The sequence below is a fragment of the Hyposmocoma kahamanoa genome, unplaced genomic scaffold (genome assembly GCF_003589595.1).
Source record: "Hyposmocoma kahamanoa isolate Upper Pololo Valley unplaced genomic scaffold, ASM358959v1 76, whole genome shotgun sequence".
Classification (NCBI taxonomy): Eukaryota; Metazoa; Arthropoda; class Insecta; order Lepidoptera; family Cosmopterigidae; genus Hyposmocoma; species Hyposmocoma kahamanoa.
In genome coordinates this window covers 7,461,332-7,476,473 of record NW_020653900.1, presented here as the reverse complement: position 1 = coordinate 7,476,473, position 15,142 = coordinate 7,461,332, and the positions used below count along the sequence as shown (strand labels likewise).

General features: G+C 35.3%; 1 protein-coding gene across 1 annotated transcript; it reads left to right on the top strand.

Annotated features, from left to right (window-relative positions):
* The first annotated feature begins 5,941 nt into the window (after nt 1-5,941).
* LOC113232482 (C-type mannose receptor 2-like) lies at nt 5,942-14,651 on the top strand. Its single transcript, XM_026467226.1, has 7 exons — nt 5,942-6,027; nt 6,738-6,860; nt 7,335-7,475; nt 10,539-10,736; nt 11,057-11,302; nt 12,252-12,477; nt 14,467-14,651. Exons 1-7 carry the CDS (start codon nt 5,967-5,969, stop codon nt 14,513-14,515), a joined length of 1,044 nt encoding a protein of 347 aa, XP_026323011.1. The 5' UTR covers nt 5,942-5,966; the 3' UTR covers nt 14,516-14,651.
* The last annotated feature ends 491 nt before the right edge of the window (nt 14,652-15,142 follow it).

Sequence of the window (15,142 nt, the reverse complement as noted above, 5' to 3'; positions counted from 1 at the left end):
GGCATAACTTTGCGGAGTTACATGTTAACAAAAATAGAAATATAACCTTTTATCCGAAAAAAAAATAATTCCGTAATTGATTTTCATGTCGATATTGTACTACTCAAAACTGATGTATGAAACGCTACGCTTACTATACGCTTATTATACTTTACGCTTTTCTCATTCTATTATAGTTTATCGTAATTTATCTTTCTTAAATTTTCCCTTTGAATAAACTATTTCTAGCGTCAGTCTGTGCTCTTTGTAACCTGTATCTTAATTGTACAGGATAAGCATCAGGATTATATAAAGGTTCTACATCAGAACTCAACTAATTATTTGGCAAATTACAAAGTTTTCCAAACACTAGTTCGTATGGAGTGTATTGTGTGTCGGTATGTATGGTTGTATTGTATGAAAAACACCAAAATGGTAGCCAAGTGCTCCAATCAGTCGAATTATTACTACACTATATGCTAAGAAACGCTCCTAAAGTTTTATATGTATTATCTAACGAACGTATAGTTTCGTGGTGATACGCGGTCCAGTGAAGTTTGTTAATATTTAACAATTCACATACTTCAGCTATATCTGATGATATAAACTCGGTGCCTTGGTCCGTAATTATCACTTTTGGGATACCATAAATAAACTAGCAACCGACACTATAACCTCTTTTTCTAGCTAATACGCTTCTAGTTACATATTTACTCAAGTTATACTGCAAGCTTAAATTAAATTTACTATTATAATTATCAATATCTAAAGGTCCCATTTAATCTAAACTAACTCTTTCAAACGCTGTAAGAGTGATTGTAATAACCATCGGCTTCCTAATATGCATGTTCGAGTGTGTCTGTATTTGTCAACTCTTACATTTTCTTAATAAATTTTCTTCCTTCAATAATATATTTATGAAATCTTTATCGCGCTTTTTTTTATAATAACGAGCTCGTTTAATTTTATTTCGTTACAAAAATTTTGTAATTCTCTCGCTAACACACTTACGGTAGATAACGATCGAGACATTAATTTATAGGCGATTCATCGGGCACAAAAACAAAAAAACCATTTTTACCGTACAAGTTCTGTAAATTGTCTATCTATTTCATTGCTGTGTCATTTGCGCTTAATATTAGTTCTACGCTGTCAGTTGGTCGTTTGAGAATTTCCACTTTAGGTTGATCAGGCCTAGAAGCGGTGGGACTGTCTCGTGTCGAGTCAGTAATATTGTCATTATTAAGTTTTCTAGCTTGTGCTCTTGTCATGGCCGATACAACATGCTCATGAATATCTATCGATTCCTTAGAGTTCATCGGTATACGGCTCAATGCATCTGCAGCTGCGTTTGGCCGTCCCGGAACGTAACTGATATCAAAATCATACTCTTCTAAATAGAGTTTAAGCTTTGTTAACGACTTGATGGATCGGTCATATTAAATAAATAAATCAAAGGCCTGTGGTCTGTTTTTATTTGAAACTTCTTACTATAGAAATAGGACCTAAAATGACGCACAGGACACACAATAGCCAGTAGTTCGAATTCGATAACTAGTACTGTGTTTCTGGTCTTAGATTACGGCTTGCGTACGCGACTACCTTGCCATTACTATTAGACAAAACGGCGCCTAAACCTAGCTTTGATGCGTCTGTTTATAAAACAAACGTATTACTTTCTGAGAAGTCTGGATAATTTATGATGGTAGGACTAAGTAGGATTTCTTTAAGTTTTTGGAAAGCCTTATCACATTCACTTGTCCAATTAAAAGAGACATTTTTCTTATATAATGCATTAAGTGGATGTGCTATTTCTGCGAAATTAATTATGAATCTTCTGTAATGGTTAGCAAACGCTACAAATCGTTTAATATCATCTACGCATGTGGGGACAGGATATTTGTGTAAAACATCTATTTTCGATTTGTCGGGAAAAATTTCATTTGAAGTTATTTTGTGGCTTAAATAAATAATTTCTTTTCGCAAAAATTCACAATTTAATGGGTTTAATTTCAAGTTGACTTGTATAAATCTTTCCAGTACTTTAATGAAATTTTTGTTATAGGTTTCAAGACTGTCACCTACTACAATACAGTCATCTAAATAAATTAGACATGTCAGATAGTTCAAACCCGTCATAGTTATAGTCATCTGTCCAGTAAAAGAATTAGGAGATATTTTTAATCCCGTCGGGTATCTCTTCGTTTGGTACTGTTCATCGGTTGTAAAAACTGTATATTTCCTAGACCGTTTTTCGAAGGACAACTGATAATAAACTTGAGATAAATCTAATTTGGAAAAATATACATTCGTTTCGTGGCTTAGTTGGTATAGCGTCTGGCACGGTATGCTAGAAGACGTCGGTTCGAATCCGACCGGATCAGAGAATTTTTTTCTGGGTATTCGATCTTTGTATTACTAATTATAACAAACGGGTGGAGTAATTTCACATAAGAATAATTGAATATCAATTCAATAAAAATTAAAATGTTCCTATAAGTTTGTAGTAGACAATGTATCGCCTGGTAAAAGAAAAACGTCGGCGTATTTAGCGCACACGTTTCCTATACTTATCTGCTCCTCTTCGTTTAAATAAGAAAGCTAGTGTATGTAGTAAATGAAAAAGTTTTCTGATTTTATCTGGCATTATCTTCTCATCATCAAATTGGTATATATTAGTTTGAACTGTGAATATCTAAGTCTGTAACTCTCACTGGTTTGTTAGTCGTATTGAGCAAGCGAATTGGAATAAGTCCATATTTTGGTGTACACACCTTTATATACGTGTTTTGCTAAGACAACGCATTCGCTGATGTGTGCCGTAGGTACGTGTCGAATTAATTTACATCGTGGAGGAATTATTATTTGATTTTTATTAAACTGAACAGTTACGTAGTGGTCGTGGTTTTCCAAACACAAGGTACCATTTTTGTAACTCAACACTGCGTTTTACTTTTAGAAAAAATCTTGGCCGAGTATCCCGTCTGCGGCGCTAGCTAAGGTCTTGAAAACGCACAACTTTTGTTTCAAAATCACCCCTTCAAGCTTTGTATCTAAGTAAATATAACCTTCTGATTCTAAATTACCACTTATCCCCTTAATTAAAATACTATCTTTCCTAATCATATCATGTGCTAGTCTTTCATATCGTTGCCTTACTTTCTCAAACTCGTATCTTAAAGCACAAAGTTACTGAAATGCAAAAAATGGATTGTATATACAAATTTTCCATGCTGATTTCACATTACAGTTTCTTCATATTCACACACTGGCTTTTACCTATTCTTAAAGTAATGCATCCAAAATAACACTCTTGATAAGAAATTTAAAATAAATAGAAAGTTTTGTCATCTCCTGTATAATCACTCTTTATAAGATACGAATTTGAGAAAGTAAGGCATTGATATTTTACTACGCATAAACTGGCTTCACTATCAATTAACAAGTTAAATTTCTCATTATTTCCTATTATTATCCTGAGAGGGTCGCCATCTCATATCATATTGTTAAAAAGAATGGAAGTAGATGATAGAGTAAAATACGTTAATTTATAGAGATTTATGTTTATTGTTCGGTGTCCAGAATATATGTGACAAAATATACAATTTAATTGCCAACCAAGCAATATGCACCACATATTGCAGTTAGACTATAAACATAGTCTATCTAAACTACACTTTTATGATTCTCAAAAATTAGTGCACAGTCTTCACAAAAACGACGTAATGCTTCGTATGACAATTTCTCTGTATCTGATATAGTTTCGGATCTCCACATACTGTCTTATTGAAAAAAACACTCAATGTACTTTTACAATTATTCTTTCGAGTTCTTAGGTTTTCCCGATTGCTAATAACACCACAGTCATAAATTAAGTTAGAATGGATTTACCTCCTAAAATCAATCAATGAACAGTATACATTTTTTGCCAATGATCGTAATGAGGTTATTATGTAAAAATGATTTTATACAATTACGTCACATTTTTATCGTAATGTTTTATTTATCGTCTGACAACTGCTCGAAGATAGTTTAAAAAAATATATTTAAATTGTTGGTCGCATTTATAACCAGCGAGTGCATGTTAGAGAAAACATGGAGACAAAAACAAATATGAAAAAAGAAAGACAAAAATCAACTGGAGGGTTTCCTGTGGCAGATTTCTATTTCACAGGAACCGTATAATCAGGCGAAAGATCAATATTAGGTGATCACGCAGATATGCTTGTCCAACATAGGCGATCCCGCTATGAATTTTGATGTAACCTATTTGCATTTTAGTCGCATTGAACTGACAAAAATAATATGTACGATAGAACAAAAATTCTTGTCCATGTTTGTAATATTTCAGCAGCAGTAAAATATTACAATAATATGACCACTATTGCATTCTGGTTTAGAAGAGTAAGGTGCTGGTGAAATTAAAGTGCAATTGGGACTTGTCAACTTATGTTTAAGTATGACGGGCTCAATAGTGCTATGCTCCTTAGAAAATTTAATTAACATTTATTAGCGACATCTTTAGCCAGGGCTGGTAGCTGTAAAGGTATCTAATTGGGTGACGAAACACTTTCATCGATTTCTCATAGATGGCGCTACGGCCAAACAGTCGTTGAAAACCAAATACAAAGATCCGACCACAAGCACAGAAAAATGCGTGACTTCCGCTGTTTCGTTTCGTGACTTAGTTGGCATAGCGTCTGGCACGGTTTGCTAGGAGACGTCGGTTGGAATCCGGCCGGATCGAAGGAATTTTTTCTATGTGTTCGATCTTTGTATTAATAGTTAATAGAATGTTTTTTTTATACATTGGAGATCGCAATGTCCTAAATCATAGTCGAAATACTTAACCGTGTACACATCATTTAAACTCTTTTTGCCGTATAATAAAATGTTCCATAAATTTCATGTCTATATGACGTGCTACATAAAACTGAAATATGATACGCTTTTATGGCCCTCAAAGTTTTTGCACAGTCATCACAAAAAAAGACGTAATTATTCCAAAAAAGTCTTGTATCTTATATGATTTTTTATTTCCCTGGCCCAGTGAAAAAAAAACTCAATGTACATTATTATTGTTTCAAGTTCTTAAGTATTTCCGTCTGCTAATAACACCACAGTCATCAATTAATTAGAAGCGCTTGCCTCCTAAAATCAATGAATGAAAAGTTAAATTTTTGCCCACAATCTTACTGAGGTTTATTAATCCTCACACCAAAGGCGCTAAAATTATATTATATTAATTATCTTCTAGTTAAAAACGTATTTGTAAATTAGTTACTTAGTAAGTTACTATTAGATCCATACGTTATGTTTACTTCGGACATGTGAGCGTCCCCGCCGCCGTTGACATGTTTTTAACCGACTTCAAAAAAGGATTAGGTTCTCAATTCGACTGTATGTTCTTTTTTTTGTATGTATGTTATCCATACTGCCGTTGATCGGCGTAAATAGGCGTAAAAACGGCGTAAAGTCAGCGTGGCGAAAATTTATTTTATTTTAATGAAGCTTCTTTGTTAATGATTTGTTGTAAGTCAATATAATATATTTCCGTACAGTTAAAATGAATTACCTTCCTGTCTTTTAAATTATAAGCGTTTATTTTTAAGTAGTTGATTTTTTTTCAACCATTTTTGAGCAGATTAATTTTTAGTTGCAGTACCTACATACCTGCTAAAGTACAAGTTACAGTGTATAACGTTGAAAATGTATATAAAGGGTGAGATACACAATGTTTGAATTTTTTTTAAAGACCTGAAAAATTCGCCGATTTCACGCCAATCACAAAAAAACCTCGGACGCCCCTGCCGACGATTTTACGATCAGTAGCTGTACTTTGATAACTTTGTCTTCAAAACATATTACTCCTTTATTCGTGAAGTGATTTCATTACACGAACCTTTTTTATTTGAAACTCAGTTTTCCTTATAGGTAGTATTTATAAAACATTTTTCTGTAGACACCTGTTTTAGTATCACTCGAACATGGAAAGGAGAATGAAGTCGTTGTTTGTTTTACAACTATTCTTCATTTACTCGCCTAGCGGTAAGATTTTATTTTGTTTTTCTTTTATATACTGGAACACATTTCCTGTGCATTTTTGTGAGTGTGTCACTTTGACAGTATATCAATGGGATATTAAACTGTCGAATATACAGGTGACTGCATAGTCATGGAATATGTATAATGCTTTTATATTTGGATTGTACCTTATTTAGCTTATTTAGCCTTATTTAGCTATACTCTGTTTATGTATTGTATTATATTAGCTTGCCATTGTAAATAAATAATAAACGAAAAGTAAAAAAGTTGTGAAAATAATAAAATGTATATGTTTAACATAATTTCTAGTGATGGGACGAACAAGTCGTCCGCCTGATGGTAAGCTACACGCCTGACCATAACAGGTGCAGTGCCACTCAGAGCTTTAAATGGCAAAGATCTGATGGGCATTGCCCCTTCCCCCCTTCGCCTTGAGAAATAAGTTGACAAATCTCATATGTCTGTAATTTCACCAGCATAAATATAAAGTATAATAAAAATATTTATTTATAAAATATTTACGTATAATAATATGTTACCAGAGTTACGGATTTTCCTTTATTTATGATACAAGTCAGGTGTTCCTGACTTGTGCACTGGCACAGAAGTGTGCAGTGTTCTGCACACTTCTGTGCCGGGGCCAGAAATAATTTCGAAAAGTTAGTTTTTTAAACAAGTTCTATCTGTAATAGAATCCGCACTTTTTATTCCAGTACTAGGCGAAGGACTAGTTTTCAGAAATGACTACTTGTACAATAAGGAAGTTGAGGGTTTTTTGAAATATCATGAAGTGCCAGCTAATTGGCACGATGCTAGACTAAAATGTTATTTGGAAGGTAAGTAATCATATTTATATCATGTAACTGTGCATTCGAGTTGTCTCCGGTCTTGACTCGCCTGTATCGCCTCTCTATGGTGAGACCTATCGTAATCACCGATCTCTCGACATATAGGCCTTTGATAGGGTTTGGCATGATAGCCTGTTAACCAAGCTTCCAGTTTACAGAATTCCTGTTGACTTTTGCACATAGATAGTATATATATATATACATAGATAATTTCACCAGCACCCTTACCTTTCAAAATCGAAACGAAGTGTCTAATATTCACATTAATTTATTATAATAAAGCTCACATTATCGCTTTGTGCCAGAATTAGGTAAGGTGGCAGTACTTCCCTGGACGAACTCTTTCACAAAAACTTACTGCTACTATTATACCTTAATTCTTAAAAAAATACTAAACAATCCATATTAAGTTGGAAGAGAGATTAATATAAAAAAAATCATTTCATGTAACAATTTTCACAGGTGCCACGCTAGCTTCTCCTGTAAATGACAAAATGGCATCCGCAATGACAAACACGATCAAACAATGTGAAGCAAACCATTTTGGTATATTCACTGGTATCCATTCAACGTTCTCCAAAGGCGATTACCGTTCAGTAGAAGGTAAGATGATTCATAAGTTAATGATGTGATTAAATTTTCGATTGGAAATGTGATGGACTGTCAAAGTTTTCACAATAGTGGAAAAAATGCTTATTAAATTATTGGCACACAAAGAATAAATACACATAAAAATATTTCTCCAAAATATTAAAGCGAGCTAGATCAGCATTTTCTAGATAATTCGTTATACTTTAGATGGTACAGCGTAAGTTTTCGATAGTAACTCGAAATTTGAAAGCAGTAGCTTTGTGTAAAATAACGTCGGTTTAATTTTCGGTGTTTCTACACTTGTTAGTATAATTTTACATTAGTATGTTTTTTCTGTGTATTTCCCATAAAGGTAACATGGGTTCGTTTATATACATATACAAATTTCCTTATTCGCGTTTTTTTTTGTTTAACTCTGGGGAAGTTTTATTGCCTTATGTTATTAACGTTACGAAAATATAAAACCATTGCCGTAGCGTGTTCTTCAATATTGGAATGATGTATGATTAACAACAGCCGTGACATATGGGCGGCAAGACACAGAAGATCGGCATTTGTTAGGCTATCGTGTTTATTTTACTATTTTCATCCATAATAACATTTTCACTTTACGGTTTACCTTTATGGTATCCACGATCCTAATTCACCTTCTTGACAGTTTTTTAATTATATAGTCATTAGACTATATAATCAACCTATAGTCGCGTATTACGAAAATCCAAAATTTTAGTCATGGTATAATACTAATCGCTTGTATTAATCTTTAACATAAGCCATCTTCGGTTCAGGGTCCAAAAGAGTGTACCTATACTCCGTGGTAGAGTGGCTTGCACACCGGTTCATGGTGTCGCCAGCTCAGAGATTCCACGTTCGATTCCCGGCCGGGCCAGTGTAGAAAACTAACTTTTCTTAATTGTCTCGGGTCTGGGTGCTCTGGGTGGTACCATCGTTGTTTCTGATTTCCATAACGCAAGTGATTTAGCTACTTTCTTTGGGATCACAGCAACGTGTGTCATGTTGTGTTATATTTTTTTATACCGCGTTACACCGCGGTATAAATAAGCCGCGTTTTTCCTCGCTTCAGCGCCGCCGACAATTGCAATCGGCGCGCCGTTCAGTTCGATCAGGCGCTCCGATCGTATGCACGCGCACGCTTTCGTATTGTGTATGTGAAAATGGCGACGCCAGAAAATTACTTTTCTAAAATAAAAATTATTTTTTTTATAAAATGTAAGTTCGCATTAGACCTCCATCTCACCTGATGGAAAGTGACGATGAGGTCGACGATGGATGAATGCCTATTCACTTTCGCTATGAAAAGGCCCAAGTTATAACGTTCAGGGAACAAGTCTGCAGTACTGGTACACTGGTACTGGTACAATACTGGCGAGGACTGAGGAGGTCGTTGTCTTCAAGGTTCGACAAGAGACGGTTGTTGTCCAGAGTCAGCTCTGCTTCCCCTTTTCGGCACAGGCTGCACGTTTACAAGCTTCCACGACCTGGGAACTACACCAGTCGCAACTGAGAGGCGGTACAGGTGTAGGCGTGTGAGAACAGGAGACAACTTAGGCGCACAGTTAGGTAGGACTAGTGCTGGAATTCCATCTGGCTCGCTAGCTTTATTCACGTCTAGATTCCGCAGAGTTCTCAGTACCTCTTTTTGGCGTATGCGAATTGGCGTCATAGTGTAGCCAGCCTGAGGTAAGATTAGATCCAGACGCGAACTCTTTGCAAAGAGTGAGGCAAAAAGATTTGCCTTGTTTTCTGCAGTATAGGCCAGCGTATAGTCCGGCCTCGGCAGAGGTGACATAGATAGGGACAAAAGTTTGTTAGTGACTTTATATTTAAAGATGTTTTGTTTAAAAAATTAATTTCTCAATAACTGGCGTCGCCATTTTCACTACGCATACACAATATGGAAGCGTGCGCGTGCATACGATCGGAGCGCCTGATCGAACTGACAAAAATTTGATTACTGTAGCAAATACGTTATTTCATTTTTTCTTTTGAAAAAGTATTTGTATAACGGTTTTTGTAAAAACAAACACCGATATAAAAATTCATTTTCGCGCCGCCAAACCGCCGCCGCCGCCGCGGACACTTTTTTGTCGGCGCGCCGCCGCCGGTTGGTCTATTATCGGCGCTCATGTCTAATACTAAAGCTTTCTGTCAATCCTTCTGCCGGCTTTCAAATTCTGCCGCGTTCATGGGCTCGGAATTGGCTTATGTAGCCATTCAATTGTCCTCGCAAACTGCGGGAATGTGTTACCAGCACTAGGTAGATTAGAATCATAATTATATACTATCAAAATATGTTATTTACTTACTTCGGTGGCGCAGTGACCCAAAGTGGGTCTTGGCTTCCGACACCAAATTCTGCCACGCCTCCCGGTTCTGAGCCTGCTCCTTGGTCCTGAGGTCCTTGAGATCTTCTGGACTTCATCGCTCAAATGGTAGCTGGGACGTCCGACCGGTTGGCGTCCTTTCAGTTGTCCCAAATAAAGCCTTTTCGTGACACGATCTTCCCCCATTCTCTCCACGAGCCAGCGGAGTCTCGCAGCATTAGTTTCTCCCACAATATTGGGCCCAGACCCTAGAGCTTCAATCTCAAGATTTTCATTTGTGCTTCAACTCCCACCCTCCCTTTGAGTCAATTGTTACGATACCGACTGCAGAAGAAAAACGATCTGATCAAAGTATGTTAATATAATATAATTATCAAAATAAAATATATTAGGGAGCACAAAAGAAGGAGAGCAATGACTCATGTCCTCTGTACGTCAGGCGCTTCCTGGGCAACAATCGCCGAGATCGTTACGCCGATTGGCAAATCCTTTCATCACAATGGCAAACATATCCCACACTTCAGCTTGACGGCTACTACTAGTGACGCGAGTAGTGGCAATATCTTCTGAGCCACAATAATAAAGTACATTTCATCGATAGGACAAGACGAAGATCAAAATATGGAATTATTAATTCATATGAATTAATAATTATGTTATTTATTCATTTATATGCAATGGATTTTAAAATTACATATTAAATTCGAGTATGTACTTTCTTTAACGTCAGGTGTACCTCTTAGTAAAATTCCTCACAAATGGCAAAACACGGAACCCAACAACCAGAACGATTCGGAAAACTGCATTATTATGCAAGCGAGTGGCAGTTTCGCCGATGTAAACTGCAAAGACACATACCCTTACATGTGCTATAAGAAGACTAGCACTGTTAAAAGCATGGACTACAATTGTGGAACTACAGATGATCGTATGTATTATTATTCCCTTTACAGTCAACTAGTATACGATTTTTATCTTTACCACTTTTTGTTTCTGCTTTTCCTCTAGGTCTTCTTTTGAATACGTCGTCGTTGGTTGTCAAAGCGACGAATAATTTTACCACAAACATTGTTCAATATGTGTGTTCTTTAGCGTCCTGCAATTAATACTGAGAGTCACATCTTTATTCTAATTTTTTCTGTGGTACAGCGGTCATTTATACGTTTTAGGATACATTAATTTACTATTTACGACAACTGTTTTATGCATATTAGAAATATTCATATCATATTTTGATTTACATTACAGAATATTTAGACTACGTTTCTAGAACAGGCAGTTGCTATAAGGTTCATACAGATAAACGAAACTGGACGCGAGCCTATATGGCTTGTGAAGCCGAAGGCGCCCATTTAATTATCATAAACAATGAAACTGAAGCCGAGGTGGTCAAGGAACTGTTCCAAAAATATAAATTTTCGAATTTGAAAGGAACTATCGTATTTGCCGGTTATCACGATTTTGAGGAACGTGGAGATTTTTTGACAATACACGGTAAGAAAAACCGTGCTTTTTTATTTATGCTTTTCTGGTATACCTAAGAGTGAACATATTCATACTTGTGTACATTTTAAGTTCTTAAGGTGTGTAGAGACCTGGCGAGCGCGCTGCACGCGTGCAAAGTGCGCCTTAGTAATGAATCGCACTATATAATGTGCGTGTGCAGCTCGCGAGGCTTTTGCAGGCAGGCGCATTGGCCAGATTTGTACACACCTCAAGGCTTTCGCGATTACTACACTTTGCAAATGAAACTATTATTTCGGATCTAACAACCCAAGATAAACATGTACCTACCCAGTGTACACAAAACTTTGGTTACTTTTGAAAGTCTATCACCTTTAACATCGCGTTTAAATTCTGACTTATTAAATCCGTGTGTGCACGCCTATGTAATGTTATTGAAAAAGAAACATGTTACCTGGTTTAGTCTATTGAAGTGCATGTGAGTGATGTATAAATATACCTTCAATATTTGTATGCCTAATGTTTGGCCGGACACAGTGAAATTATACATATTTTGTACATTATCAGCTTCTATATAACCTGTGTTTTTTTTACAAATAAATGAATTATAATTATTATTATGATTAAAAACAACTATACAAGATTTAGATCCAAAAAAATGCTTTGGTTTCCGATAATGTTAACCCTGTACAAATACTATTACAGAAGATTGACGCCATTCAATACAGTAAAATTTATTTCTATCTTTTTTACCGTTACTCGATTTTCACCATTTGTTGGAATTAATGTAATTTCTCTAAATTATGCATTCCTAGTTCTTATTAATTTATATTGACCGTTGTTCAGAAGTTCATGTCCTATTTGTTTGGCGGTTATCTTTCATAATTTCACTCATAACAAGTAGACCGCTGCGAGTAGACATAACAATTTTGTTTGCGCCGGGTACACTGGACTGGTTAATCATTATTACTTTTCACAGGACAAACGCTCAAAGAAGCAGGCTACACAGCATTCGAGCCAGGTCAGCCAGATAATTATGGCAACAATCAGCCATGTGGTGGACTGTTCGCATCGGCTAGGTTGGATGACATGTGGTGCAACAGCTTATTATATTACATTTGTGAAAAGAATCCCGATACACTCGTTAGAGATGACGTTGTTAAATCTTGCCGTTCCCATTCTGGTAATGGGATTTACGGGTATAAGTAAGCCGAGTTTATATTTGATTATTAATAATTTACCTGAACACCTTTAGCATTCAACTTTTTGATCTGCCACTTTTGGTAGTGACATATAAACTGAAGTCTCAAGTGAATGGTGTATGCATGTATATGGAATTCGCTGAAAAGTGGATCAACATTTGTAAGGTACTCTGGGCAATTAAGGCCCACCTAAATTCAAATCCAATTTTTCGCATGATTTAAGGTTTGAAATGTTTTAACTATGTTCGTATACATCTCTATATTTATTCTGAATCGCAAAAGTACAATTTTTTGTGTTTTTATAATAATTTATTACTTTTTTTAGCATTTTAAAAGATTCTCACTTCGGGCTTTATTAAACATCGAATGTCATTAAAGTCGCAATTATATGCTTATGCTTAAAATGCATAAGCATTTTATATAAACGTTTCAAATAAAAAATTAATTGAGTATAATGCATTAGAAATATAACCCCAAAGTCTAATTCAGGTGCGATGATGAACCAAGATAGGAGTGTTGGGTTCGAAAGCATATATCGCGATAGTGCCGCTCGGTGAAACGCCAGATCCAAGTTAAAAAAGGAAAATTATAGCAAGATATTGTTTGTATACCTAAACTATTGATTACACCGAGTGAGCGACCAAGCGTGCCGTGGCAGCGCGATCGGCGATGCGCCAACACTTCATTTCGATGTGCAATCAGTATTTTGGTATAAAATTCATGCGCACTAGTAGTTGTTATTGCTAATTTATTAGCTTAGGCACTTCAACAATTTATGAAACCAAATAATGTATTATGTTATTTAACACATTGTACTGGTAATACATGGTAGGAATAGATCTGCTTGTGAAAGATGTCATCCAGGGAAATACTGCCACCTTACCCATTTTTGCCGCCAACTTTTCAACTTATGTCTCAGGGCGACTGACGGGCGCAGTAGCACTGCTCCTCACATCTTTGCGATTTAAAACTCTGAGTGGCTGCAACTGCTTTAGAGGCGTATTGCTTATACCACCTGGCGCACGTGTTGTTCGTCCCATCACTTACAAGCATAAAAAATACCTTATACCAATACGATTAATACATTATTTTAGCAAATAATTATATCTAATGATTGCGCATATATGTTAAATACAAAAGGTTTGTTACACGAGATGAATCTCTGAATAATCTTTTTATTGTTATACTACTTATTAATGAAATATATCCCATGAGTGTTTATATACTTTGAAATTATAATATATTTTTTTACTGTAACGATCATAGCACACCTGAAAAAATGATATTAAATTACTTTTGGACTCATCTATTATGTCAGCAATATAAAGTGGGTGTTTAAAATTTCGCAACATGCTAGTGTCCAATTATAACTTGTACACCTTTACAACGCGATAACGAACGATCTTATAATAAACTACTTAGTCACATCGTCAAAATCTGCGATGCAGCAAACCTAGCAAGTCACATTAAAACTTGAAATGATATGTCAAGCTATCGTCCTCACTTCGCAATCTGTTTAAACTGTGTCTTACTTATGTATGCTACCTACTTCTGTGAAAGTTATGTTTTTTTTAATGCAATTTAGTAGGGAAACCCTGTATTGCGAGTGCCATGAACATACAAATAAACACCTACAAATCACACCCAAACTCACGAGAGAAATAAATGCGTCATGCCATACAAATAGTCTCCCGGCCCGGAAACGAACCCGGGACCTCTGCGTGGCAGTCCGGCAAGGTGACCGTTCGGCCACAGAGGCAGTTTATTAATTAATTATTTAATTATAAATTAATTATGTGGTGGTTAATCCAAATTTTACAGTAAAAATTTTATAATACACGCTGAAATATACTATGAAGATAATGTTACTGTAATATGTATTAAAATTTAATAAAATTTAAAATAATTGTTTTTCATTGTGCCTTGTAATATGAAGTTCAGTTCAGTTCGTAATTTTAAAATCAGAATAGTTAAAACTATTTGTTTTCGCAGACCACGTGACTACAGCATTAATGATATTCTCGCTGGGGGTTCGAACTGAAAATAAAAATTTGAATAATGAAATTTTATGAAAATTATGATCAAATTAGTAAATGATATTTAGCTTTTCACCACCGCGAATCTCTAACTATTATTAGTGATCCTGTCACCAAAGATGTAAAGATTATTCTTATCCCTCAATTAAAAACGTATTTGTATATCAATTTTGTCGTATTATTTATATTCCGACACTTAGTAAGCCACTATGAATGATAAAAGAACAATATATTATTGCTGTTTTACATCGATGGGGTTATGGGAAATAATAAGAAAATGGGTAAACTTACTAGATTTGAATGTTTTTTGGTGTTGCGACCCAATCAACTCCAACCATACACATAATTAGATAGTTTTATAAATATGATCTTAAATTCTAGAATACGTCATCTAAATACGTCTAAATATCGTAAAAAAGTCAAGTTTGCACAAATTAGTTCGCTAGTAATTTTTTTCATGCGTATTTTTTGTACGTCCTGTATTGACGTAGGCCGCTCCTAATGAAAAGTTAATATCACAACTTTGGTCTTTTGTTAAGTAAGTAATTTATAATCGAGTTCTTAGGTTTTCGCGATTGTTATACATAGGAATGAAACTATTTTTCCGGATTTAAATCGCGTATATTTGTTTT